This window comes from Callionymus lyra, chromosome 2, assembly GCF_982586985.1.
Source record: "Callionymus lyra chromosome 2, fCalLyr1.hap1.1, whole genome shotgun sequence".
Taxonomy (NCBI): Eukaryota; Metazoa; Chordata; class Actinopteri; order Syngnathiformes; family Callionymidae; genus Callionymus; species Callionymus lyra.
In genome coordinates, this window is record NC_141819.1 from 12,925,900 (window position 1) to 12,951,764 (window position 25,865).

Consider the following 25,865-nt stretch of genomic DNA (forward strand, 5'->3'; position numbering starts at 1 on the left):
TGTGTCTCCGACATAAAGAACACAAACTGGACCACTGTGCCGTTTGTGGCCGCCGCTATTAGTCAACGTGACGGTCTTTGCAGATGCTAATGGAGTATAGTGTGTCCCGGCCCCCCCCCCCCCACACCCACCCACACAGAACGTGTGCGATCTGATAACACAAAGGCTTTGTGCGGGAGGTTGACTTTTCCCCCGCGACGCTTTCACGCCGCTACGTTCTCATTAGCTCCTCCGAGAGGACACGAGGTGGTTCAGGCCTCGGGTGAGGTGTCTTGCCGCCGCTCCCGCCCCAACTCCACCACTCCCCCCAGGAGAGACGGAGGAGAGGACGCCCCGGGAGGAGACGACCTCTGGTCTCTCAGTCTGGGCTGGTTTTTTGCACCTGAGGCGGCAGCACTTGTGAAGTCTGGTCTGGCAGAGAAAAAAACAGTCAAAAAATACCTGCAGGTTCAGAACCAGAGGTGTCAGGGTCACAGCGTCAGGCACCGGCAGAGAAGAAGAAGAAGAAGAAGATCAACTGATGGAGACAAAGTGTTAGCCTTGAGGTGAACACAACAAAAAGTGTGACGTTACCTGCTTTTATACCACCTTGAATAAAAACCTTCAAATGAACAAGTCGACCACGAATGTAAATAAACAAACGTTAGATTATGGAAGCCGGGAGTAGAACCACGGGTGTGACACTGGCTAGCTGGGAGAAAGTTCTCTGTAAGAGATGAGCAACTCAATTTACCATCCATACAAATATATTTAAAAGGACAAAATATTTTCATGAAAGAAAAGAACAATCAGGATATTGGATCAGGATTATAAAATAGAGACCTGGGCCCTAACGTGGCCCTAATGAGGTTGAGAAACTAGTCTCTAAATATGGATGACATTTTTTGCTCCTCATGAAGATTAAAGTGAATATAAAAATATATTCGCTTTTATATCAGATTATTTTTTAGCTAAAGTATATATAAAATAAAAGGTGAGCATATTTAGCTTGATTTCACTTTTTACTTTAGGTTTTGCTTGACGGCCCCTAAAAACAGCTACTGTGTAATATGTGGCCCCTGAGGAAATGGACCTGCACACCACTGGTTGAACATAAATGATAAATTCTTAAATATGATAAATATTGGGATTAAACATGATTTTTAAATTATTTTTTAAACAAAGATACCATTAAAAATAAATATGAACTAATCAGTTGAAAATCTAGATTTGTAGATAAAGTTATCGTACTTAACCGAGACATTTAAAGTCTTCAAAAGAATATAAGAAAATAAAAAACAAGAGAAATGATTAACCCTTGTGTTATCTCAGGGTCAAGGTGACCCGAGGCCCGAACACAAGGGATACCACAAACACATTATTTTTTGAGCCTTCGGGTCACCCTGACCCTGAGATAACTCAAGTTTATTGACTTGTTTCAGTTGACATACATATATATTCATATATCCTCAAGATAAATTATATACATAATATATACAAATATAATTCTTTTAGTTAAAAAAATAATTTTAAAAGAAAAACCTGGAATGAAAAGAATAATAATAATATAATATATAAGGGATTAATCACCACGGTAAATTAATTAATAACAATAAGAATAAAAAACTTGATTAAAATATGATCAGGGGTCGATACTGAACGTTTGTGAGATGAGTGTCTGACAAGAAAAAGTTTGTAAAAAAGAAGAACATTCAAGTGTTGGAAAAAGAAGAAAAAAATCACATTTCTTTAATACGTCGATTTTATTTTTGAACTGTTTCTCTTCTGGAACACAATTAAATAAATAAAACATTTCTGAGGACCATGCAATCTTTCTACAACGTAAAATCTTCTACTTTTCTAACCAACACGCGGACGAGCTTCCGTCAACACTTCCTGTACACGGCATGTATACGTATTTACTCAAATGTACACAGAAGAGGAAGTGACGCACAGGTGCATTCTGGGAACGCTCGATGGGAACAAAACGTTGTTGGACGACGGACGAGATGTGTTGCGTGAGATCCAGATCCTTTTATTATATTACAATAGAATTAAGACCAGGTTTAAATGTTTCCATGGTAAGAGTCTTCTGAACATTATGGGATACAACAAGTGGAGGTGAATGATTTCTGTGGTGAGAATGAGCCACAACAGTCGTAAACCTGGAGGAGAAAGTAAGCGCTGAGGGATAACAAGTGCAACACCACGAACCTACAAATCGGAGGCGATGGAAAAAGTGCAAAAAGAAAATAAGCCGTCGGGATAAAAGATCTGTATTTTCAGTGTTCGGACGATAATATTTTCTTCAGGTGACTTGTGACGAGTGTCCATGATTCCACCCAAATGACGTTCCGCTCCGGATTGAAAGCGTTCCTCAAAAGTAAAAAGGGAGGCGCGAAGAAGAAGAAGAAGAAGCCAGTTTAAGATCCGCCTGCGTCCAATGAGGTGTTTGAAATCGTTGGAAAAGGGGCGGAGCCAGAGACTTCGACCAACAGTGCAGTGAACTGTCGCCAGAAACAATCAATCCATACCTGGGTCTGGAAAGAATCTTCTTGTTTTAAAACCAGGATGTGGTGACGGCAACATGTGGAGATGAAGAAGCCTGATAAATACCTCTCACTTCTCCTTGTGGAGGGCCTCGATGAACGCCTCCAGCTTCTCCTGGATCTCACGGACTTTCTCTGCAAACAAACGCATCTCATGAATGTCAGTGACGCGCATCCACAGTGCAGGGAGCTCATGTACAGAGAAGTCCATGGATTTACTACTGAAATTGAGAAAACGGTGCGAAAAATATGCAGACAAATTAAAGCACTTTTCCTTTGTTCATCCCCATGGATACTCATTTAAAAGAGTGCAGATGAGCTACGGTGTAAAGGTTTATATTTTACATACAGGGTTATTAACGAAATACTTTCTTTACAGACACGATCAGGGGCTTGTTTGAAACATCTTGAAATGGAGTTTAACAAGAATAAAACTGCTTAAAACACTAAGTATTGAGGAATTTGTGAAGCTGCATTTGACAAGATGTTGTTTCACAAGAACGTCTGTGGCTCTTGTAGAGAAAAGACTTTAAGCGATCAGAAAATGATCATTTTTTTTCATTACATTATAAAAACAAGCTCATAATTCCTTTATATTTTTTCTGAATAGCGTGAAATAACTGAGCTGAAATATTCAGTATAAAACAATCAATGTTGTCTTAATAAATACAGATCATCAGTTTGGTGAATGAGAACATATTTATAAGTTTATGAATAATTTAATATCCATTCTTGTAACTACAAACACTTGAGTGAGTGTTCATTTCTGATCAATATTGATCGTTAATGTAACTCTGATGTGAACATCTCAACATGACTGAGCAGTAAATAAGGAATTTTCGCCAACTTCAAACTTGTCTAGAAGTCTGAACTTTTTAAGACGCTTTCATTATTAATACATATGAACTTTGACGTGGAAAAGTATGTCAGCTCGTTTTTTTGTGCGTACGACCTCTTAGTACATAATACTAAAAGCACTTGAAACAACGCATACCTCTGCCAAGGAGCTAATTTCACACGACAAATCAATAGGACCGACAGCTAAAGTTAAGACACTGTCATGGGAACAATTTCTAATCGCAAGTTCTTGATACACCCGGGTGCATGATCGGCAGCGGAGAGAAGCCATACAAGTGAATAAAAAACCTGCAAAATGTTTCAAATATCCAGGAGGAACGACACCACCAAAAACCCACAGCAATTTTTGAAAAAGTATAACTCTTTCATGTTAAAACATACCTCATTGATGGAGGCAACAGGAAAAAAAAGGGAAAAATTATATCCGTAATAGAATATATATTTTTTAAACAATGCCAAAAATGAATTATTTGTTATTATCTCTTTGCTCAAAAAGTGCATTTTCATTGCGCCTTTACCCATTCAAATGTAAGCAAGTAAGTAAGTTATTAGTATTTATAAAGCGCTTTTCAAGACCAGGGTCACAAAGCGCTTAAACAATCAAAAAAAACCAATAAAATAAGTACTTAAAAGGTCAAGATAGCACAAAGAGACGAACATAAGAGTTTCAGAAAATCAAGGAAAAGCCTGCACGAATAAAAGTGAATTAGTTATTAAATGATGAACAAATTAAATCCCAATTTATGTCCAAAATAAATCCTATTAAGCTTCGTTTCTCTTGACCATGTCGTCACACCGATCTCTCTAATGATGTTTTTTCAGGACAACCTTTATTTTGTTACAAAGTTTTTGAATATTTCGTAAATAAACAAGTGATTTCATCACATAATACATTCTCGATTTTGGATATTTCCATCTTTCAGCTTCAAAGCCAAAACTAAACAGGACTGAGATCAACCTGGTGGATCTCGCCTCCACTAAGCTGTGGGTAAAGCAGCCACTCCGGATGTCCAGGTGAGGTTTCAGGAACAAAAGGACATTTATGGAGGGAAGAACAAACCCCTCCTCCTCATCCCCTCTTCTTCCCGCAGAGAAAATTTCCCCCGATATTTCTCGGCAAAACAGCAGATGGTCTGCAGTGACACGCCACCTCTACACCTCCGATGATGAAGTCTCGAGCACCCTCTCACATTTAGGCCACATCAAAGCCGCCTCTGTGAGGCGTGTAGCTGCCGGGCTCTCGGCTGCAGGACAGAAGGAGGCACCGTAACAACAACATTCCACATGAAAGGAGGGAATCCACTGGAAAAAAAGAAAAAGAAGGCTGAATCTCCAGCGAACATGTTGTGTCACACGAGGAGCGTCTTAATCGCTGATTAAACATCGCGGTGGTGGGTTTGGCAGCAGTTCCGGCAGCTTCTCAACGCCCCCCCCCTCCTCCTCAAGCTCAAACTCAAACAGAGCTCGATCAATCCGTCTCACGAGATTCTATTGACTATTGACGAATGTTTTTTTTTCTTCAAGAGGACCAATAAAAACAGCTTTATGTTTCAGGGGGGGATCAATCACGAGGGTCTGGACCCTCCGAGCGACGCCGTCTTAAGTGTCCGTTTCAAGGCTGGCATAAAGGTGACAAAAATATGTGCGTGCGTTAGGCTGAAACCGAATCTGGAAGCGAGGGTCTTTGAAGGCAGCACGACCGCCGAGGTATCATTTTCTTGACAGATGAAAAGCAGAGGTGCAGACACCCACACGTCCTGAAACATTAGTCACAGCTCCTGACCGCTGAAAAACCATTAGCCGCTCCTCCTCCCCCCCGAAAAAAAAAATCTCTTAACACACTCCTTTCGACGGTGTCAGAATGTTATGGCCAGATTATGATACTTAAGTGAAGGCCTTAAGACCTGCAGCCACGACCGACAAGTCACCCGAGCAGGTGCGAGGCCGCGTGAAACTGTAGTCCAGCACCTCCACACGCCCGGCGGCCGCAGGGCTCGACCGTGGCCCGGATTTGAAGGGAGAATCCCTTTAAGCCGATCGGAACATGGATCTCAACATCTGCCGGATGAAAAGAGCGACTGGCGTGCGTGTGAAATAGAGGAGGTTTCTGGGTATCACATCATTAGAACTGGGGGGGAAATCCCCCGCCTGGAGCTTCAAAGTTAAACACGCGGGATGATGAGGTGGTTCCGTGGAGCGGATCAAATGCAACCTGACCTGGACGGGTCAAACATTAATGATCCTGGTAAGTGGTGGGGAAAGTCCAGTTGAATCACCGGCAGTCGGAAGACATAGCTTCTCTGCAGTCAACCGCTGATTCGGTTAAAATTAAACCAGTCAAAATAACAATAGTACATTCATGAATGACTGAGTAAGAGTTAAACACTATCCTAGACAGGACCGTGAAGTTTATAAGCGTCATAATCAACTCACAAAAGCTTCTTTTACTGCTCAGGATATGTCAGGAATATAATCGAGAAACTGCGGCAACAATGACTTTCACACAATGAGAAGCAGGAATCAACAACACAGCCTACCATCACACATTCTTTAAGAAAAACAACAACATATCCTTCGATGAGAGCAGAAACAAACTCAGGTGATGACACAATGTGACTAGAAAGGCATGGAGTTGGCGAATACCTCAGCCAAAGAGCTTCTATCATATATATAGTATAAGATTTATAGAAACACATGAACCAATAAAACTCAATTTGAAAAAAACGTTTTTATTGAAAAAATGTAGTTTTTAATGACCAGAGAATCGTGCTAAAACAATTGAACAACTTAACAAAGCTGGGTGCGTGTGCAGCAGCGATGAGAAGCCACACAAGTGAATAAAGACACCATCAAAACCTTTTTTAAAATCGAGATTTAAACTAAGTGTAATTAAATGAAATATTACAAACTAATATCACAATCTAATTTGATCTTATTTATTTTACATTTTCTGTTTATCTTCCGTTACTCGAGCTTAAGGCTGTGTATTGGCAAGAATCTATCAGTTTAAGATAGATAAGAATCTGAAGAATCACGATACATGTGTGACGATACGATATATTGCGATACTGTAGGAACAACAATATATTGTTTCTTTTAAAAAAAACAAACACATTTTCTGTCTTTTACAACAAACAAATGAGCAAATACTTTGATCAAACACAAAAGTGCTTGGCGAATGTTGCCAACTAGTGGCCAGAGGTTTAATTGCGCCACACAAATGAATAAACCGCAAGAATGAGTTTTACTGAATTGAGTGTTACTGTTGTGTTTATTGAGCGTTTATTGTAAAATAAAACATTGACTGGTTGTCTATTAATCACAAACTATTTAAATATAAACCATAAAATAATTTTGGGTTAAAAAAAAAGGTTAAAATTTGATACAGCATATCGGAAATAAAAATATGGCGATATATCATTATATTGATATTTTCTTACATCCCTTCTTGAACCTTTAATAGAAATAAGGTTTGGGGTTGTTGGACCCTGAAAACAGTTAACAGTATGTAATCTTAGAAAATCGAAATCTATGTGAAGCTTAAAACTATAAATGAATTGCGACGATTAGGTACCAAACCTAATTTCAACACATGCATGTCAAAGAGAACATTAGACAAAAGAAACTCATTCCTAGTTGCACAGTTTAATCTCCATCTTGGTATTTTCCTCCAGGATCTCCGGGACCCTCGCAGCAAGATGATTAATGATTTTCAAATGAGCCCGAGCGGCTTTAAAGAGCACCGAGGGCCACGGGTGACGCCGACTGGCCCCTTTCAGAAGTAAAAAAAAGAGAAAAAAAGCCAATATCCTGTGGGTGAAAACGCTGAGAAACAGACAGTTATTTACCCGGCTGCCATCTGTTTGCCAGTTAAAGGCAGCACAGAAGGAGAAAAGGCCAAAACAAGGCTTTCTTTTGAGCGCGGCGTGGAAGTGAAACAGAAAACAGTGGACGGTCACCATGTTTCTCATGTGCAGTGGGAGCCCAGATCTAAAACTCCATTTAGACGTGTGTTTACCCAAGAGATGAGCCCCCAAAACACAGTCATTCAACCGCTCACCCCTTTATCTCATCATGAATATTCCCATAATCCCTCTGGGGGAGGCCCCCTTCTTTAAGATGTTGGGGTGCTGTGCGGGGTCCAGAAGGTGGAGGGATCCTCGCCCATTGACGGAGAGAGAGGGAGAGAGAGAGAGAGAAGCTTTTTTTCCCCTCCATCAATCCCTTCTTTCACTGCCTTCTATCGGCTGATCTCCACATGAAATGATATCTCATTCAGTCGGAGAAGTCCACTAAGCCAGAGAGGGACGAGGAGCTGGCAGGAGGAGAGCGGAGCTAGAAAGCTGTTAATTGACCTGTAATTAGACTGTGAAGCTGTGAAGCTGCCGGACAAGGAGGTGAGAGGACCATGGGAGGAGGAGGAGGAGGATGCAGAGCCTCACAACTTTACAGGCCGCCTCTAAATAATCCTTCACTGAGCAGAAGATGGCCACATTCTTACTGTGAATGTGAAAGAGAGTCAAAAAGGGAACATTTTCAAGTAGTCTGTAGCGAGAGACTTCGCAGGACTTCATGGCGACAACGACGCTTGAGTGCGGTCACGATGGACAAAGTGTTCCCGTCGGGGTCTGTCAGCGTTTGCGAAAAAGGAATTATTTATATCTCGTAGCAGCCAAGGCCACGGTGTGTGACGCTCTGCTGTTTCCATCGCTGTAAGGAGATCTGCTAATGTAACAAACAGACTCCGCCAAAGACTGGAGCTCTCACACGTTCGCATCCGACCACAGACTCACACAGTCGGAACATTTTTGGAAACATTTTCTTAAACAGTCTTGCGGCCACAGAGTCGCGGGGATGTATTTTTACCCCCAGATTCCAATACCTTGTGGGGAAGCGAGATATTCCCAAAAAGAGAGAAGTTAAAAAGTCAAAACAAAACTAATTTGAAATGGCAAGAATTTGGCGATACAATGTGTATCAGGATATATTGCAATATCTTAGGAAGAACAAGAATATATTTGTAGTATTTTTGTGTTGAGTACTGGACTGGGATGTTGCAGAATATACAGACTTGACGAAGTCGTAACTTCTTTCATTTGTGTCCAAACATCAGCTTATAAAGCCACTTCAATCGACTGTATCCTCTCGTCCTCAGTCATAGCTGAAACCACTCAGGATGTAATTACCATTGCCATCTAGTGGCCGGAAGTTAAATATTAACACAAAAATGAACAAACACTGGGAATATTTGAAAAAAAAAAAGAATTATTTGAATATATATGTTATTGAAATATAAACCATAAAACAACTCTGATACAAATTAAATTTGTTTGTATTTTTTCTTATAAATTTAAAACAATAAAATAAATCGATACGGCGCTGTTGAATATCATCACATTGTGAAAAAAGAAAACATTGCGATACATCATTGTATCAATATACAATGTACACATAGAAGACACTGTATCATAAACCATTAGCTAAGCTGTGGTGAAAGTCCATAATGAGCAAAAAAAAAGGCAACCAAAACCAAAAGACATCAGCAACTAATCCTCAGACCAGATACTGCATTAAAACTTCTGATTAAAAATTGTAAGAACAACAGATAAAAAAGTCATTAAACTACTTTAAAAATGTCAGTGAACGTCAAACAAAGCTTCATGATAGCAATATAGTGAATTGAGACGATATCCTCTCAGAGTTGACCTTATATTAAAGCATCAAACTTCTTTTCTTATTGGGGCAATAATAACAACAAATTAAATTATAGCAGAATACGCAGTTTCAGACACGCATCAGAAACATACGCAGCTGCCAGGAAGGATTCCAGACCCTACAACAAATGCGTTCTGGGCCTGATACTATTAAAAAATGTGACTTAGTTTTCTGCCTGTCAAGTTGTTTTTATTGTGACACAAAACAATTACCAACAAGCCCAACAACATCCCAGAACAAAGTCCTGAACCGGAAAAGGTTGATGTGTAAAACCGCACACGCCATGTTACTACGCCTGCTCGACATAAATCTGTGACGTCGCACCGTAATCCACCGAGGGAAAGACCCGAGGAGAGAAGTTGATGTCGGAAACATGGTCAGCGACACGAACCATAAATCATCACGGCCAGAAAACAGATGTGGGAGCGAGAGTCCAAAACCTGACGAGAGACACGCGAAGCCCGCGATACCAGAGTTAGAGGTTAACCAGAGGGGAAGATGTGGAAAAGAGATCCAAAACCGTGAAAGGTGACGAGCGTTGCCTGGATTTGTGAACAGGTGTCTTGAGTGTATTTGAGGAGCAGATGTTGCCGGGAGTTTGCTGGGAAAAATGTGAGTTCTCGGGGACTCAGCAAGGAATGTTTTGATCAAGAGAACGATGCGGTCGGAGCGGACCGTCGTTCTCATATTCCCAGGGATGTCCACAGTCTATTGATGCTCATCGAACACATGGTTTTCCCATCATGAAACCCTGAAGGATGACACCCTCACCTAGGATGTCATGGGAAAGTGCAGACTGATCCGGCTACACAGCAGTTTGCCTAATAAAACTTGACTTAAAGCCTTTTAATTCAGAGAAGTTGATGATGTCTCAGAGAGATACAAGTGAATGAAAGTGAATACCTTTGTTCTGACCTCCATAAGATTTGGATGACATTTGTATTCATTTAAAAAGAAATTGGAAAAATAACATGAAAAGCTAAATAAACTTCTGGTTAGCATGTAAGTAAGTAATTTTTATTTGTATAGCGCTTTTCGAGACCAGGGTCACAAAGCGCTTAAACAATCAAAACAATATTCAATAAAGTATATACTTTAAAGATCAAGATAAAACTGATAACACAACAGGAGTTCCAGAAAATCAAGGAAAAGCCTGAACAAATAGAAACGTCTTAAGATGTTTCTTAAAGGAGTCAGTAGACTCCATCAAGCGCAAAGAGAGAGGAAGATCGTTCCAAAGCTTAGGAGCAACAGCCTGAAAAGATTTCTCTCCTCTGGTCCTGAACCGTGTGCGTGGAACCATCAGTAGATTCTGATCCACAGACCTCAGAGCCCGAGCTGGGGTGTAAGGCTGGATCAGATCAGTGATGTAAAGAGGAGCCTGACCATGAATAGATCTGAAAGTAAGAACCAGAATTTCAAGTTGAGTGTGTTTGCACTCAACACTTTTACATGCATTTGTTTTCAGAGGAAAATTTGTCTTCAGATCCTGTATCAGGTCGTCGTAGGTTTAACTAAAATTCAATTTAATCGTTTCCATCGTACGTCAGAGATCTCATTTCTGGAAGCTCAAAAGTAAAGCCAAGACGGATCGCTCGCTCGAAAAGCCGATCGTAAAAAAAGACAATTGGGTGATATGAAAATGTTATGACATCTGAGAATCTTCGGCGCTAAAACCCGACAGTCTCCAGTCCTTCATGCTCTTGCACGAGGAATGAAGGAACGTGTCAGTTTTTTGGACGCCGTCTTCGCACGACGCTGAGCAGACGTGATTAGATAAAACACAGAATTAACGGTTTTCGTGCGTGTCAGCGAGAAGGCTGACTGTGGATCTGTTGTTTTTGTTCTCTCCCAGACACGGGAAAAGCGACAGTTTGATAGAAACTTTGGAAGGATGAAGTTTTCACCTCGTTGGGGAAAAGTGTAACACGATGACACGACTCGCAGCCAAAACTATCAAATTGGTCCAATTATTCTGCAGCAATTGAGAATGTGGTGAAGACGACTTTACATCATTTGGGTCAGACGGCAAGAAAACACACCAGAGTTTCTGTATGACTCCGTTTAAGACCGAGAGATGAAGAGGAAGTCTCCAGATCCTGTTACAGACGGCACATAAAACATAAGAAATGAAGAGGGAGAAGAGCAGCATGTACTGGGTGTCAAATTATTTCTTGACGTACATGTTATCTGGGTTTATTTTGAGGTTATAGCTGTAGAGCAAGATCTTAAGAATGTTATAAAAACAACAACAATAGTACACCATATTTCCAATACAAACTTAAATTGACTTCTGGCCTTTTATCATTTAGTTTTCTACAATATAATAAATAGAATTATCAGGCGTTGTTCTAAGATTGTGTGGTAGGACCGATCAACTCTTGACCCATGTGAATCTGCTCTGTGTTTGGTTGGTCCTGCAGCAGAAGAGCTTGGGGGCTAAGGTCACAGAAGTCATGTGATCTTTGACTTTCAGATTGAATCATTAAGATGGTTAAATCATTGGCGACAAGATCATTATTGGGTTCAGTAGGATAACAACAATGAAATGAAGGAAAACTACTGATGCAAATAACAGCTTTAAGACTTGTTGATTTAAAGAACATATATTGAATACATTTTTTTTTATAAAATAAAACAAAGATGGCCCAAGTGCTGGGAAAGTACGATTTAGAATTGTGGGAAGAAAAGAAAAAGAAAAACCAAAAACTGATTGATTGCGATTTTTTTTTACGGCACTGTATCAATCAAACAAAATAAATAATAATATAAAAATAATTTTCAATGTTTTTTTCTCATTTGTTTTAGCTTTCAAATCACACCTCATTTTTTAATTATAGTTATGTGTTGTAAATAAAAAAAATGAAATAAAATCGAATTACTATCATTTACACACAATTATTATTGTGTTGTAATTAAACCTCCGACCACAAGATGGCAGCAGTCATTACGTAGCTAAAGGGACAATGAAATTCAGAGAGATACCGGCAATGACTGAGCATGAGAGGATACAGCCGGTCCCAGCTTCTTTTAAAGCAGCTTTTTGGACATAATTTTGTCTTTCAGTTCTATTAAGTCAACCAAAAATGATTTAAACAATGACGAGATTAGACTAAATTCAATGTCCTCTAAAATCGTTCCGCAAATGATACAAGTCTAGTGAAATATATTGCTATGAATCCTATCGTGGCCTGAATATATCGTATCATGAGATAAGTGTATTGCTTCCTTAGTTCAGACCAGGATAGAGATTACATGGCAAATAAGAAAAGGGCAAAATTAAACGTATCAGTAAATATACTGATTATTTCAAAAATAAAAACTATTTGCTACCAAACTGACAACCCCACACCTGATAAATAAATCGTTCCCAGATGCTGCATAGAAACGTAACACTGCCACACAAGGGTGAAAAGAATGGCAAGGCTTGTGCAAGAGCAGACAACTCTCTTTGCTGCTCCTCCTCTTTAAACGCAGGCACGTGCACACAACACCTTGAGATGATGCGTCATCCCGGCACGACAGGAGCCAACGCGGCAGCACTCGCCGAACGCTCACTAATCACTCCGGGGTACGTTTGCTCAAAAGAGGATACGAGCGGGGCTGGAGATGAAAGGAAACGGTGGGAGAGCGAGGATGAGAGGGCATTCCAAGCAAGCAAGCCTAGACAACTCCGGCGTCATTGTGCTCCTCCGAGGGAGACGAGGGAAAAAAGGGAAGAGGAGAAAGTGATTGCGTGCGCAAACAGGCAAACACTTTACACATTATCAGTGATGTGAAGAGCTGCTGCTGTTGACAACTTAAATACCTTCACCCTCAGATAGCCTCCACTTGAAAGGCGCACTCACACACACACACACACTCAACTTAAAGCCTGGAGGAAGGATGGCGAGGATGTTTAAATGTGGGAAAGTTTCAGATCCAAGCTAAATAAATAGGACAACTGCTAAATAAGCGTGTAAAGACGGGGTAATCATTATGGAGATGATGATAAAGGGAAGAAGAAAAAGTGCCAAGAGGCAAGATTACTGTGGCGACAAAGACACGACCAACACTCGTAAATATCTAGCATTAAAAAGCATTTAAAGGGTGCAAACTACCTACACCTCAAGCATGTGTGTGTGATACGGCTTCACACTACAAAGACTCTCCATCAATCCAACGATCCACATAAACAGCATCCAGCAGGGAAGTGAGGGATGACCATCTTTGCTTCCCTTTCATGAGAGGCCGATTAATGTGACAGCGGAGCAAAGGTGGACGGCTGTGCATCACCGGCGACAGCAGGGAGAATATCACATGAACACACAGTCCAGGTATAGTTTCCACGCCGTCAATGAGGATCCTGAACTAGGGGTCATTTTAGCGATCACAGGTCAAACGCTTAAAACAACAGAAGCAAGTAGAGAGTTAAGTTATTTTGATTTTTGAAGCACAAAATCGAGTTAATCTCAATGACATTGTTTTTAGATTAAACAGTCTGTTTTAGTCAATAATAATCTACATTATTTTCAGTAAAAAAAATATGCAAATGCAAATAGAAATTATACAAATTCTCAGCATTAGTTATTAGCACTTAGCAGATACACAGTTTAAAAGCTTAATACCTTTTTTATTACATGTAACTCATTGAATTAAGAGGGAAGGACTTAAAGTGCATGTAAGTTCCCGAAAGTTTTGTTTTCTTTTACAAACATTTGGTGTTTGGAAAACTTAATTAAACATATAGAAATAATAATATATTATCACATTTGCTGTGTCACATAATTTCTTCTTTTTTGTAATGTACCATATTAGTCTGTGGTTTAACACATGCATAATAAACTCATTATCAAGCCAAGTAAAACATTATTCTTGCCTGGACTTTGGCAACAAAAAAAACACGCTACGCCACAGAGATTTTATCGTAAATTTGCCTTGATTTCATCCTTCTTAACTCACGCGGGACCAGTCCTGGTAACTTGAGCAAGACTGAAAGTGTCTGCCAGAAGAAGCAGGAGAAGCTTAACAGAGCATTGCCCCCGGGAGCACATTTCTGCCTTTGTTAAGTGTGTTTATCCATCTCCCACTTCTAATCTGGCTGTCATGGGCTTATAGGTGAGGACGTCAGGTGAAAGTGGACGGTGCTCTGTTCTCCATCTGTCAAGGTGGAGTAAAAGTAGATGGAATGAGTTGGGGGGTGGGGGGACTTTACAAAAGCGGGACTTAAATCTGGGTAATGCAGCTCGTGGTATTAGCTGCTGGTCACATCGGGTCAGGCTTAAGTCGGGCCCTGAAGCTATATGACCTGTTAAGGTGATGTGACCTTTGAGTCAGAGCATCTCTGTGGGAAGATGATGGATCCAGTCAAGACTAAAACAAAAAAAACATAAGACTTAACAGTTAAATTTAGAAATAAAAAAAGGTAAAGCAGCTATTTATTTGAAAGAAATTATGCTCTGTAGAGATTCTGGATGAACATGAACAAGTCAAGCAGAGTATTAGCTGTATTTGCTGCCAATAAAACGGACTAAAGACTGACTTTTCCAGGCGTACGCTCCCGACACAGCCACTTACACAGAAACTCCAATGCACAAAAGTAGATTTGACTCTTCCCCCCTACACTGAACTTTATTTTACAGACTTTGCTCTAAGTAGCGTCCACACTTTGAGGCGTGTCACCATGTCGAGCCATCAGCCGCCGTAGTTGGGTCTAGACTGACGAACCCTGGCGCTCACACCCACACGGGCCATATTACAGGATGGCCCTGCAAAGTGAAAGTGTCAGACGGCTAATGACCCAGATCTTCTGCTCCACCGCTAACTCAGCCTGACAGATTGACAAAGCTTTAACTCTGGAACTCCTTTTTTTTTTTCAGCAGCAGTGAAGAGAAACTTTGCCTATTCGAGTTCAGCTGACCAATGGTAGCATTAGCACACTAGCATGTTTCAAACGTGAAATAAACAAAACTGTCACGGAAATGTCAAATGTTTCTTTTGTTTTTTAAGTATAATTAAATAACGATTGAAGTCACTAAAATACAAAACCATCATACCTAAATACCTTCTTCCCATCTTCACTGATAATTAAAGGAACATTAAAAGGAAAAAACACAGACTCTTCTCTGTTTTTAGTTAGGATTAATGCCAAAGCGGAGAAGATGTCCCTCTGGGGGTCTGACTCATACCATCCTCATCCGAAAGTACAAAAACCGAGTTGACCAGCACTTGGAATATAATCAAGTGTTTGCTTGGATGTGGTTAACAAAATTAAGATCTCGCTGTGAATGGTGATTCATTGCACAAACAAGAGCTACTACAGTTTTCCATGTAGAGACAGTCAAACCTGTGCTATTGAGAGTCAAGTTTTCTTTCACACGTTGATTCAGCTGCAACTAATAGAAAACTTTGTTGCACGAGCAGATGAGCCGACATTCAGAATAATCAAAAACAGTAATCGTGTGTGTGTCGGCCAGTGCTTTGTTAAAACAGCCTGAAACTGTTTATGTGAATCATAAGAAGATTTTTAAAATGACCTTAAATGTTAACAAATTTAGATGAAGGTGTGGAAATATAGTAAAACTTTGAAGAGCTTAGGAACAATAAAATCGTATGAAATACCAAAAAAACTGTAAAATAAACAAAAAAAAGGTATTTAAAATTTCAAAAGTTCCACAATCCCTGATTTTCTGGGACGGTGTTTGTCTTAAGCGTCTTGACCTTTTATAGTATACAGTTTTAACTGTGTATTGTTTTTGATTGTTAAAGGGCTTTGTGACCCTGGTGTAGAAAGGCGCTTTACAAATAACTATTACTTACTTACTCACAATTAAACTTGCGCTATAGCACGTAAAACGCTACCGAGTTGAGCAACGGCGCCACCTGCTGGCACAGAACGGTACCAGTAAAGAATTTAAAGGGCGACTTCCCCTTTTAACTCAAAAAACTACCTGAAAACAACAGTGGATTCAAATAACTTTTATATAATGTGAGTTAGCCAGGAAATTTAACCCAAAAAAAAATTGTTATCAATCCTTTGCACATAGATTCAAGATTAAATGTTGAAAATGTTTCATGTTTAATCAATTTATGCAGTTTGTCCGGATGTCTTTATGCTACTCCAACGACATAGGTGTTCCTTAGTGACAGAAGAATGGGTGCAAGAGCTTAATAATGACTTACTGAGATCCTCAGCTAGCTGAACTCTACGGCCAGTGATAAGATGAGTCTTTTTCTCAGAGTCTTCACCGAAATCATCCAGCACTTCTTTCACGTTTTTCTCCAGTCGGCGGACTGTTGGCAAACAACACTTGCTCTTAGTATTGCTTAAAAAAAGTGTCATAGCATCGACTGAAATGATCAATTGTTTGCAAACTTAAATCTAAATCTAAATTGATTTATTTGTAACTGATTATAATCACCTTCTGTGTTGGTGAGCTGCTGACGTAGAGTGTTGGCTGTGATGACCAGCATCCTCTGGATCCTCCAAAACAGGACCACATCATTGCACTCCAACTGAGGGGGGGAGGAGATGCAGTAAGGACATCACATGAAACAAATCATTTAAAAAATGCAACAAAGATCCTCGTTTGTTTACCTCAGAGTCCACAAAGTGCCTCTGATAATAGTAGAAGCCTCTTTTGCAGAGGCTGCAGTGAGACAGAGCTTTCTGCAAAAAGTGCCGACGGTACAGCTGATGCCACGTGTCTTTGATCTGCACAAGACATGGACACTTTAGTTCAGTCCGACGATAAAACAGTAGCTGAATGAGTGTCAATCTTACCAGAACGGGGTCGACTTCAACGTTACGAGCCTCCAGGTTCTTCCGGACGGTGGTCACTTCGTCATTGGCCAGATAAGCCGTGTGGTCGTCGTGCAGCTTCAGCAGGCGCTCCAGCTCCGTCCTCGTTTCGTTGCGGATGTGCTGTCAGCGCGGAACATGAAGTTATTGAATCAATCTGCACCTTAAACATGAGGGAAAAGATAGAAACCTGGTCTGGTGTACGGTTGGTCCAGTTCATCCACCTCGACTTCCAGTCTGGACCGATCATGTCCTTGATCACCGACTCAGCTGTGGTCAAGTTAGATGAGTTAAATTTACTTCTTTATCTTTAAAGCTTTAGAACCAAGTTTCTCCATTATAATCATGTGACTGAGGACAGTTTTGGCCTCGTGTTGTAAATTATATTTTAATAAATATGTTTGACTCACTATCTTTGAGGCGGGAATTCAAAGTTTCCTCCATGAACTGGATGGCTGCGTCCCACTGAGGTTTGTCTGTAATGGAACGATCTTCCAGTGCATTGTGTTGGATCACCCGCTGTCACAAACAGAAACAATGAATTCAATATTCAGCTCATATGAACCAATTTTCCAAAGTTTTAAATCAACAAGCGAAACATTGTCTTAATGAAGCTAAAAATATAAATCACTTGTTTACCAGGCTGTCCATCGCCCTCTCGTTCCACTTGTGCCTTTTTATGCTCTCGTCCTTAACGGCCTCTTTCAGTTTGTCAAATATCTCGTCTTGGTCTTTGCCCTTGTATTCAGCCATGAAGCGGGCAAACTCTTCCTGCAACGTCTCCCAGGCAACCTGACACACATGGGAGGAAGAGGTTAGACAGAAGAATATCTAATGAATTATTCTACACATTAGAAATACATAAAAACTTTTAATAACTTTTTCCATGATATCTCCTGAAATTAATAAGTTTACCTCAATAGTAACAGTTTTTGTCATCTAGTTTGTTTCAAGTTTATTTAAAACTTTTAAAGTTATACAATTGTGAGACCAAATGTCTTGAAGTTAACATTCCACTATTATGCTATTCATAAACTATATTACCCTTTTAACTGAATTGTGTCTAAAAAATGAATGGTCCTGCATTATGCAACTTGTTTACTCTAACAGAACAAAACCAGGACAGCATATAAGGGAAACGTTTGCTAAGTATTTATGGAACTCTATATAAAAACATGGCTGAACAAAAAAAAAAAAGTCACTTAAACTTCGTTCACAGCCAAAACTCTTCCCAATAACTCCTTCACAGTCGACAAACATCAACTAGTAACTTAAATAATGTTCTTGAAACACAGTAAATCATATTAGACTGTAATACAGCAAAAAAAAACAAGTCAAAATAGCGTATTTTATCCTTACTCAAAAGTATTTAAATTAAATTCATGTTGGATTGGCTAAAAACAAGCTGATCTATTTCACATTAATTTCAATCTTAAGGTGATTTCGTAAGTAAGTGAGTAAGTAATACTTGTGGAGCGGTATTCTAGACCAGGGTCACAAAGCGCTTAAACAATTAAAACAATACCCTATAAAATATATACTCAAAGGATCAAGATACATAAGACAAACACAGGAGTCTCAGAGAATCAGGGAAAAGCCTGAACCAATAAAAATGTCTTAAGATGTTTCTTGAAGGAGTCAGTAGATCATCAAACACAGAGGAAGAGGAAGATCGTTCCAAAGCTTAGGAGCAACAGCCTGGAAGGATTTCTCTCTTCTTGTCCTGAACCGTGTGCGAGGAACCAGATAAAAGAATTTGACCCCAAATTGGAATAAAAATAAACTTGGCAAGATTTCAAGTTTTTGCTCTGGGCCAATTGAAGCAACACTAACAAACAGTAACTTGTTTTTACCTCTAGTGCCTTGTGTGGAAGCTGCTTGTCCGTCCACTGTTTGAGCTTGATGTCAACGGTGGTGTTGAAGGTACCAGAGTCCATAGTTTGGGCTGCAGGCAGGTAGATGTTCTCGATCACATGTGTTGAAACACGTTCCCACAGTTTCTTTTGCAGCATGGCTTCCCTGAGAGGAGATGGAACAGCATTCATTTCATTTTTTTTAACAGATATAATATGTTGCAAAACAAGTATAGCTTCATATAAGAGATTCTGTCCGACTCAATGGATGAACTTCCAGAAGGACAGAAAACAATTAGGAGAGCACGGATGGCTTAAGCAACATATTTGATTATAGAAAGCACAGCTGCAGTTGCACTTGACTATAGATTCCTCTGCAGATCCAATATCCGCCGCTCTCTTTACATACTCTGACAATGGAACAAAACCCCTCACACTTTCCCCTGGGACCGGAGCCGTGTTGCGGCGCTCTCATTTATCATAACCAAGCGCTCATATTTCATTAAGCGCCCCCTTTGTTCGGGGTAGCACTCCTCAGTGTCAATAAGCGTGATCTCCAATAGAGCACGCTGGCTGCTGCCCGGCTAACAGGGCCACCCCTGTTCCTGTCCACGGACCATTCATCAGTCTATTGATCTAAAACAACTGATTGCATACACACGGGACAAAAACTACACCACACACACACACACACACACCTCATTTAGCAATGTTTTCGGCCTTGAGTCAGGGTGATGAAGTATTTAGTTATTCGATGGACAAATAAATCTCAAAAGTGTTATTTTGAGGCTATTCTGTCTGCATATTAAAAATGTATCTTGTAAAGCTACACGTTAAATACAAATGTACATCCCCCTTTCCTCAGACACTCCCCCGTGGCCACGCCTCTAGAGCTGCACAGCCTTGGATTTTCTAACTTTCTCACAGTTAAGAAGACTTGTTCACAGTTAAGAAAATACATGACAACCTCATTATGAGCTTAAATAAATTAATATTATAATCCTTTCAAGTTACATTTCTCAGCATTTCATGTTAAACCTTGGACTTTTCACTCAAATCTTGAGCACATTTGATTGCCGCGACACTTTAAGAGGACAGAAGACAAATGCAATGGTGACGTTTTCATTCCACAAGTGACATCTTTTATAATTATCATAGTCTTATCATATTGATGGGTAAAAGTAGAGCTGGGTGATATGGCCTGAACAAAAACAAAACAGCTTACATTTTTGAATTTCCCCACATATCTGCGTCAAGGTGACCCGAAGGCCCCGAAAAAAAATGTGTTTGAGGAATCCCTTGCATTGCCTCTGGGTTCAAGGTGAACGACCTGTCTGGCTTCCAGAAGTACCGTTTCACCTTGACCCAGAAACACAAACGATAAGAAAACATCAAATAAAAATGAGCTTCATATTTATTTTTTAAAACTAATATCTATCAAATGTCACACCTGTCACATTGTCCTCAAATAAATTGGTCTAAAAGTGGAGATTAGAGAGTTTTGCTTTCTGGCTCAGTTGAGTAACGATAATCTTGTAATAGCTGCTCCAATAAATTTAATAATCTTACAAAAAGAATTTGACCTTACCAGTGCTGTGGGGTCACTTGGCTCAAACTTAAGACCTCGTCCAAGATCTCATTTTTGACCTTTTCATAAAGTTCATTCTGTAGAGAGAGTAAAGAACAGAAGCCATTTTAAACATTTAAACAGTTTGCACCAGATCTCGACCAAATGGCAATATTTAAAGAAATCCATGTTGAAGAAAGGAGGGGAAAAGAAGAATAATGCTGGCCACGATGGCCACCAGTGCACAGGTACAGAAAAACAAGTCTATTTAATTTATTAAGCTCAAATGTAACATTGTTTTAATTGACAATGAAACCAGTTTCTCACCCTGTCCAGCTCGCGAACACGAGGGTAGTTGTTCTTCCATTCCGTCTCCAGGTTGAAACGAGATGCTGTGAATTGAAATTAAAGGATAATATGATTATTTTATCACAATGACTTTATTCCCCCCTCTATACATTCATCTCGCCAGGCTCTCATACATGCTTTACTGCTCTCTGAGGGCAAGAAGGAAATCAAACATTCCAGATTAAGCTTTGTTTTACATGAAGACTTAAACACACAGCAGGTCAAATGTGCCTTTGCATGGTGCAGATGAAGCTAATTGTAGCACGCCCGGCACCAGGCAAGTATGAAGGCCAGCAGCGGGTGTTTTGATGGGGATACGGGGGGGAATCGATACGCCACACAATGGGCCTGTGGGAACTGAAGCCTCGCTGCAATTAATCTTTGCTTCTGTTAGCAATGGACCTGTGATCTGTGGTCAAGACTAATTGCAGCAGGAAAGTGGAAACTTCAACCAGGGAAAGAAGAAGTATGAATAAGGGCCATATGGCAAGTTCAAACCTCACAATATAAGATTTTAGGTAATTGCAAAACATTATTTATGGATTTTAAACTATGATTACAAGAACATAAATCAAAAAACTGACCTTTAAAAACATCTGCCTGCTGTTCCACAGACTCTCTGACCATCTTCCAGAAACAGTCAGAAACAGCCAGACTCAGGTTTTTTGTGGTCACCTGATGGGCCTTCAACATGCCATCCCTAGTTGCAAAGGCAAATTTAATATAAACAATGCCTACAATTTGGGTTTGCTGGGCTTCTGTGATACTTGCCGCAGTAATCTGGAGTTTTGGAAAAAGTTCTCCTCGTAGTCCTTGATGGAGTCTATACTTTCACCGCTACTTCCTGCAAACAGGTACGAGACACCTTTAGTCTTATGAACATAAAAGTCTTGAAAGGTTAAATTCACACAATAGAATAGAATAGAATAAGGGAATTATGTCTTGTTTTTTTAAATGTATGCAGATGACGTTTACCTTTTCCTGTAACTACAGCAAAGTAGCCGAGGGCCTTCATAGGAAAGAGCTTCCCTTCAACTATCTGCTGGATCTGCAAGACAATGTTTCAAAACGTTTTGAACATTTCCCACTTCTTTTCTCTTGATCTATCCAGGTAAAATTCAAGAACTGAGTTCCCTCTAGTGGAGAAGAAAGAAGTAGCAGAGACAAACAAATTCATCCTTATTTTGCGGAAAGAACGTTACCCTGTTTGGACTGGCCAGGTTCTTCTCAGCCAAGTCGACTTTGGTCAAAACAAAGATGGTCCTCTTTCCATGGGGGTCCATCTGGCTGACCAAGTCAGTCACGATGCTCCGCTCTGCATCGACACTGCCATCTTGGTAAAAATAAAGATAATGTGAGCCATAAGATGATGATTTTCTTCACTCAAATTCTAAATGTAAATAACATTTTTTAATTCCTTACCCTGAATACAGAGAATGATAGCATTTGGGTTCTGCATGTATGCCCTGCTGATACTGAAGATGGTTTCCTTTGTATCCGTCGCCATCCCTGCCGTCACCGTCTGGGGAACAGATAAATGTTATCAAGAAGACAATGACAACAACAAAAACACATTTTGAGAATTTATTATAATCCAAAGTGTTTTGGGCAAATTCAACTCACACTAATGACTCCTGGCAAATCAACCAACACCATCCTCTGGATTCCTGGACCTTTCACACTCAATGAAATTGTCTACAGGACAAAAAAACATGGTCATACGCAAATCTCAAAGTTTTTCTATTGAAGAGTAACAAGACAGCCGAACCTCTGAACTGACGGTCTGTCCATCCTTCACGCTCTTCCTCATCCGAAGTTCAATCTCATGTCTCAAAGCGGCCAACTGTTCAACAACAAACTAAATGTTAGTCAACAGGTCGTCGGAGAGAGTCACATATATAGCTTACGTCTTCCTCTTTTGTGAGGTCAAATTCTCGACCACTGTCTTTGAACATGGCAACGTGATGAGGACCTTCACTCAGAGTCACCTGCAGACAGTGGAGTTGAGATATACAGGTTTAAATAATTAAAACTGATTGAGAGCGTACAATCTCACAGCTTAATACTACAGTATGTTTCAATAAGTCTCTATTAAAAACATTGGAAAGCAAACCTTAACAGGAGAGCGAGTCATCATCTCTCCAGAGCCTCTGGGAAAGATTCTGGCCTGTGCGATCATCTCCAATACGCTCGTCTTACCAGCACTCTGATCACCGACCACAACCACCTGGAAGAGCAGAGAATGTTTTTAAAACTAAGAGATCAAAGGGATCTTCAATAAACCATTGGTTAGATCCTGACTAATTTTCAGAAATTGAGGGGAGCATCAGACCCTTGTGTTTTCTGCAAATTAATTATAATTACAATACAATTCTGCATGCAAAATCTAGCCTTTTTAAATCTCCAAAACCACAAGATAATGACTGACTCGACACCGTACTGACCCTAGGTAGGTGGTCCTGGGTGTTGTAGTTGGCGTCATAGTCAGACAAGATGTCCAGAACTTCAGAGTACAAATCAATCAGGGATTTCTGCAGGTGAGGACATCGAGACTCACTCATCAATGTGAACGGTTAACATTTTCATTCCGACTTCATTACACACCAACCTTTATTTTCCTTTGGTGAATTCCTTTATCGTCTTTCTGGAGAACTACTTTTCTTAACTCTTTGTTCTCCTTCTCCAGCCTCTCCAGCATGCGTTGATACTTGAGCTATAGAAAAATGTGTTTTAACAGTTTTATTTATTTATTTTTAATAATGCCAGTATAGCAGTTCACTAAATATAGCAAGTTATTGTAATATTTTCAAACAAATACATTTTATACATTTATATTTTTACTGAGCAACACAATCAGTGTTAGATGTATTGATACAAACTAGTGATGGGTTGATGAGGCCTCATGAAAAAGCTGTGTAGTATTTTGAAAGACCACTAGATGGCACTCAAAGTTCGAAAATGATTTAATTGAATTAGTAGGTTAAAGCCAACGATTATAATGCAGAGTGACATTTAGTCTGTATCATGATACAGTGTCTTTAATACACAGCTGTATCATGAGGTGTCATCACCCATCACTAATGGAAACCATAAAATCAAATGTATTTAATTGATAAATTTGATTATTAAAACTGCGTTGAGAAATATATAAAACACTAATTAAAATAATGATTTTTCATGGAAATAACGTAGATATGTGTTACAAATGATGAGATCTGGTTAGAATATGAATCTACGTGTACATGACCATCACAACATCTACTGTACCTGAGTTCGAAGGAGTTCTTCTTGTAGTTGGTCAACCTTTTCTTTGTCTGACGGCTGAGGAAATCACACAGAAACACAACAAATCAATTATAAGGTACAGTTCATGCATTTGGTATCCATGATTGACCATCAATAAATAAAACAGAACATGCGATTTCTGTTTTATTCATTGTAAATTCTGATTGGGGAAAAAAAAAAAAAAAAAAGAACTTCACTTCAATTCATCAATTCCGATTAATCATCACAAATGTTAACTCAGACCGAGAATGTCTTTCATTGTCAATTAAGAACATTATTTGCACACTTGACAGGACAGAAACAGATAATGGGATGAATAAAAGATGTGAGAAATAAAAGGAACAAATCAAATAACAACTTAAACTCACTTTTCTCAGCAGTTCTGAGGCAAAAAAAAGTGTCAGTTTTAACAAACCGCAGGCAACAATCGCAACAAAATGACTGTGCGACTTATTTATGAATTTATGACTTATCCTGCATTTTGTATTGATTGTTCTTTAAATGCAACATAATTCACGTTTATATTAATTTTGATACATTCCTTGAAGATTTGAACCAAAAACTGAGTGTTAATATTGTTAATTGAAAAAACAAAATCACATCATAACCAACACAATATGGGCAGGATAGTGAAATTGATTTCATAGATGGTGTAGAAATGTTGCAGCTCCACCCATGCAGCAAAAGTGCCATTCAACAGAGCATCATGCATCTACGAGTGTTGAGCCATGTGGTGAGGAAGAGTAACAACAAAGCCATTAAATGAGAATGATCGTAAAAAGCTTCCCTTAAAGTCTCAACTGTTTCCTCAAACAATCCTGTTGCTTAAAATCCTCTCAAGAACAAGAAAAACAGCAGACAGGTTCTAACATTTTAAAACCTGTTTGTGTCTTCACCTTCATCCTAACCAAAAAGAGAACCTCAACCATCACCTCTTCTTGCCCTTCTTTCCAGTGACGTTTCTTTTGCTTTGTCTTCGGCCATCGTTGTCTCTTGCAAGGCACTGTCATTTTTAAACTTTCCTTTCTTCACTCTTTCTTTCGTGTGTTCCTCATATTTTATCCGTCCTTCTTCATAAAAATGGATGAAGTTGTCACAGCTTCATGTTTCATATGTTCAGTTAAAACATGCCTGAATTCTATCATGTCCTTTGAGGGTTTTTTTCTACGATACAACTTCTAGTCGTCTGTGATTAAGGAGCATCAAAACAGGGCAGGGCTTTGCGGGTTTCACCTTGTGTCGAGGGGGGCTGGGGCTTGGAGGTGGACTGGGAGCACTAGTGGACGCAGCGGCCCGCCGGACCTCCTCCTCGTGCCGCTGGATCTGTTGCTGAATAAGAACGAGCTCGTCGAGCAGACCCTGCTGGGGTACGTCATAGTGAGAGAAGAGGAAGGAGCAGCGACAATGTGAACGGCCGGTCACTTCTGCTGCCACAACGACGCCTTTGTGTCGCAGAATTGTCTCGCCAAATGTTTGCCTCCCACATCAGTGTCACCCAACAAAGTCCGTCTCGCTCATTCACGAAAGACGAGACGCCAAACTTTGTTACACTGAGAGAAGATGAGGAAACTGATACGACAACCAGCTCCTCTCAGCACAAGGCAACGACTCTCATGTTTATCACAGTGTAACCGTCACCTCTGTAAAACATCAGTGGTTAGGGTCGGGACAGCAAGCAAGCAGAGGAAGATTCGTCTAATAGGAGCGAAGCACAGTGATATTTGAGCAGGTATAAGGTAACTTTTGAGAAGTATAAGTGCAGGTAAATGTACATAACTAAAGACTTGTCAATGCGTATGAACTGCCAAGCATCTGAAGCGAAACACACCTGTAGCTCAGCTTAGAATGCATATGTGGTAAATACAGTATGTATCAATCTGTGCTTCGTTTAAAGCCACATTTGTAACAAACAGACAGGAACTAAAAACATG

General features: G+C 39.9%; 1 protein-coding gene across 5 annotated transcripts in view; it reads right to left on the reverse strand.

Moving 5' to 3' along the window:
• Positions 1-1,723: 1,723 nt before the first annotated feature.
• Positions 1,724-25,865, reverse strand: part of opa1 (OPA1 mitochondrial dynamin like GTPase) — a 28,724-nt gene continuing 4,582 nt past the window's right edge. For 2 of the 5 annotated variants that reach the window (XM_087783560.1, XM_087783558.1), the window contains 24 exons: positions 25,168-25,293; positions 23,917-23,970; positions 23,258-23,362; positions 23,094-23,180; positions 22,763-22,876; positions 22,557-22,637; positions 22,418-22,492; positions 22,273-22,344; positions 22,072-22,171; positions 21,852-21,982; positions 21,625-21,697; positions 21,421-21,493; positions 21,234-21,349; positions 20,629-20,693; positions 20,323-20,399; positions 18,735-18,900; positions 17,521-17,673; positions 17,292-17,400; positions 17,072-17,151; positions 16,864-17,004; positions 16,678-16,794; positions 16,502-16,595; positions 16,263-16,373; positions 1,724-2,663 (listed from right to left, as the gene is read on the reverse strand). In XM_087783560.1, the coding sequence (XP_087639686.1) occupies positions 2,599-2,663; positions 16,263-16,373; positions 16,502-16,595; positions 16,678-16,794; positions 16,864-17,004; positions 17,072-17,151; positions 17,292-17,400; positions 17,521-17,673; positions 18,735-18,900; positions 20,323-20,399; positions 20,629-20,693; positions 21,234-21,349; positions 21,421-21,493; positions 21,625-21,697; positions 21,852-21,982; positions 22,072-22,171; positions 22,273-22,344; positions 22,418-22,492; positions 22,557-22,637; positions 22,763-22,876; positions 23,094-23,180; positions 23,258-23,362; positions 23,917-23,970; positions 25,168-25,293 (2,385 nt within the window). In that variant the 3' untranslated portion in view covers positions 1,724-2,598. The remainder of the gene's footprint in view (positions 2,664-16,262; positions 16,374-16,501; positions 16,596-16,677; positions 16,795-16,863; positions 17,005-17,071; positions 17,152-17,291; positions 17,401-17,520; positions 17,674-18,734; positions 18,901-20,322; positions 20,400-20,628; positions 20,694-21,233; positions 21,350-21,420; positions 21,494-21,624; positions 21,698-21,851; positions 21,983-22,071; positions 22,172-22,272; positions 22,345-22,417; positions 22,493-22,556; positions 22,638-22,762; positions 22,877-23,093; positions 23,181-23,257; positions 23,363-23,916; positions 23,971-25,167; positions 25,294-25,865) is intronic. The other 3 variants (XM_087783562.1, XM_087783561.1, XM_087783559.1) reach the window with 2 other exon arrangements.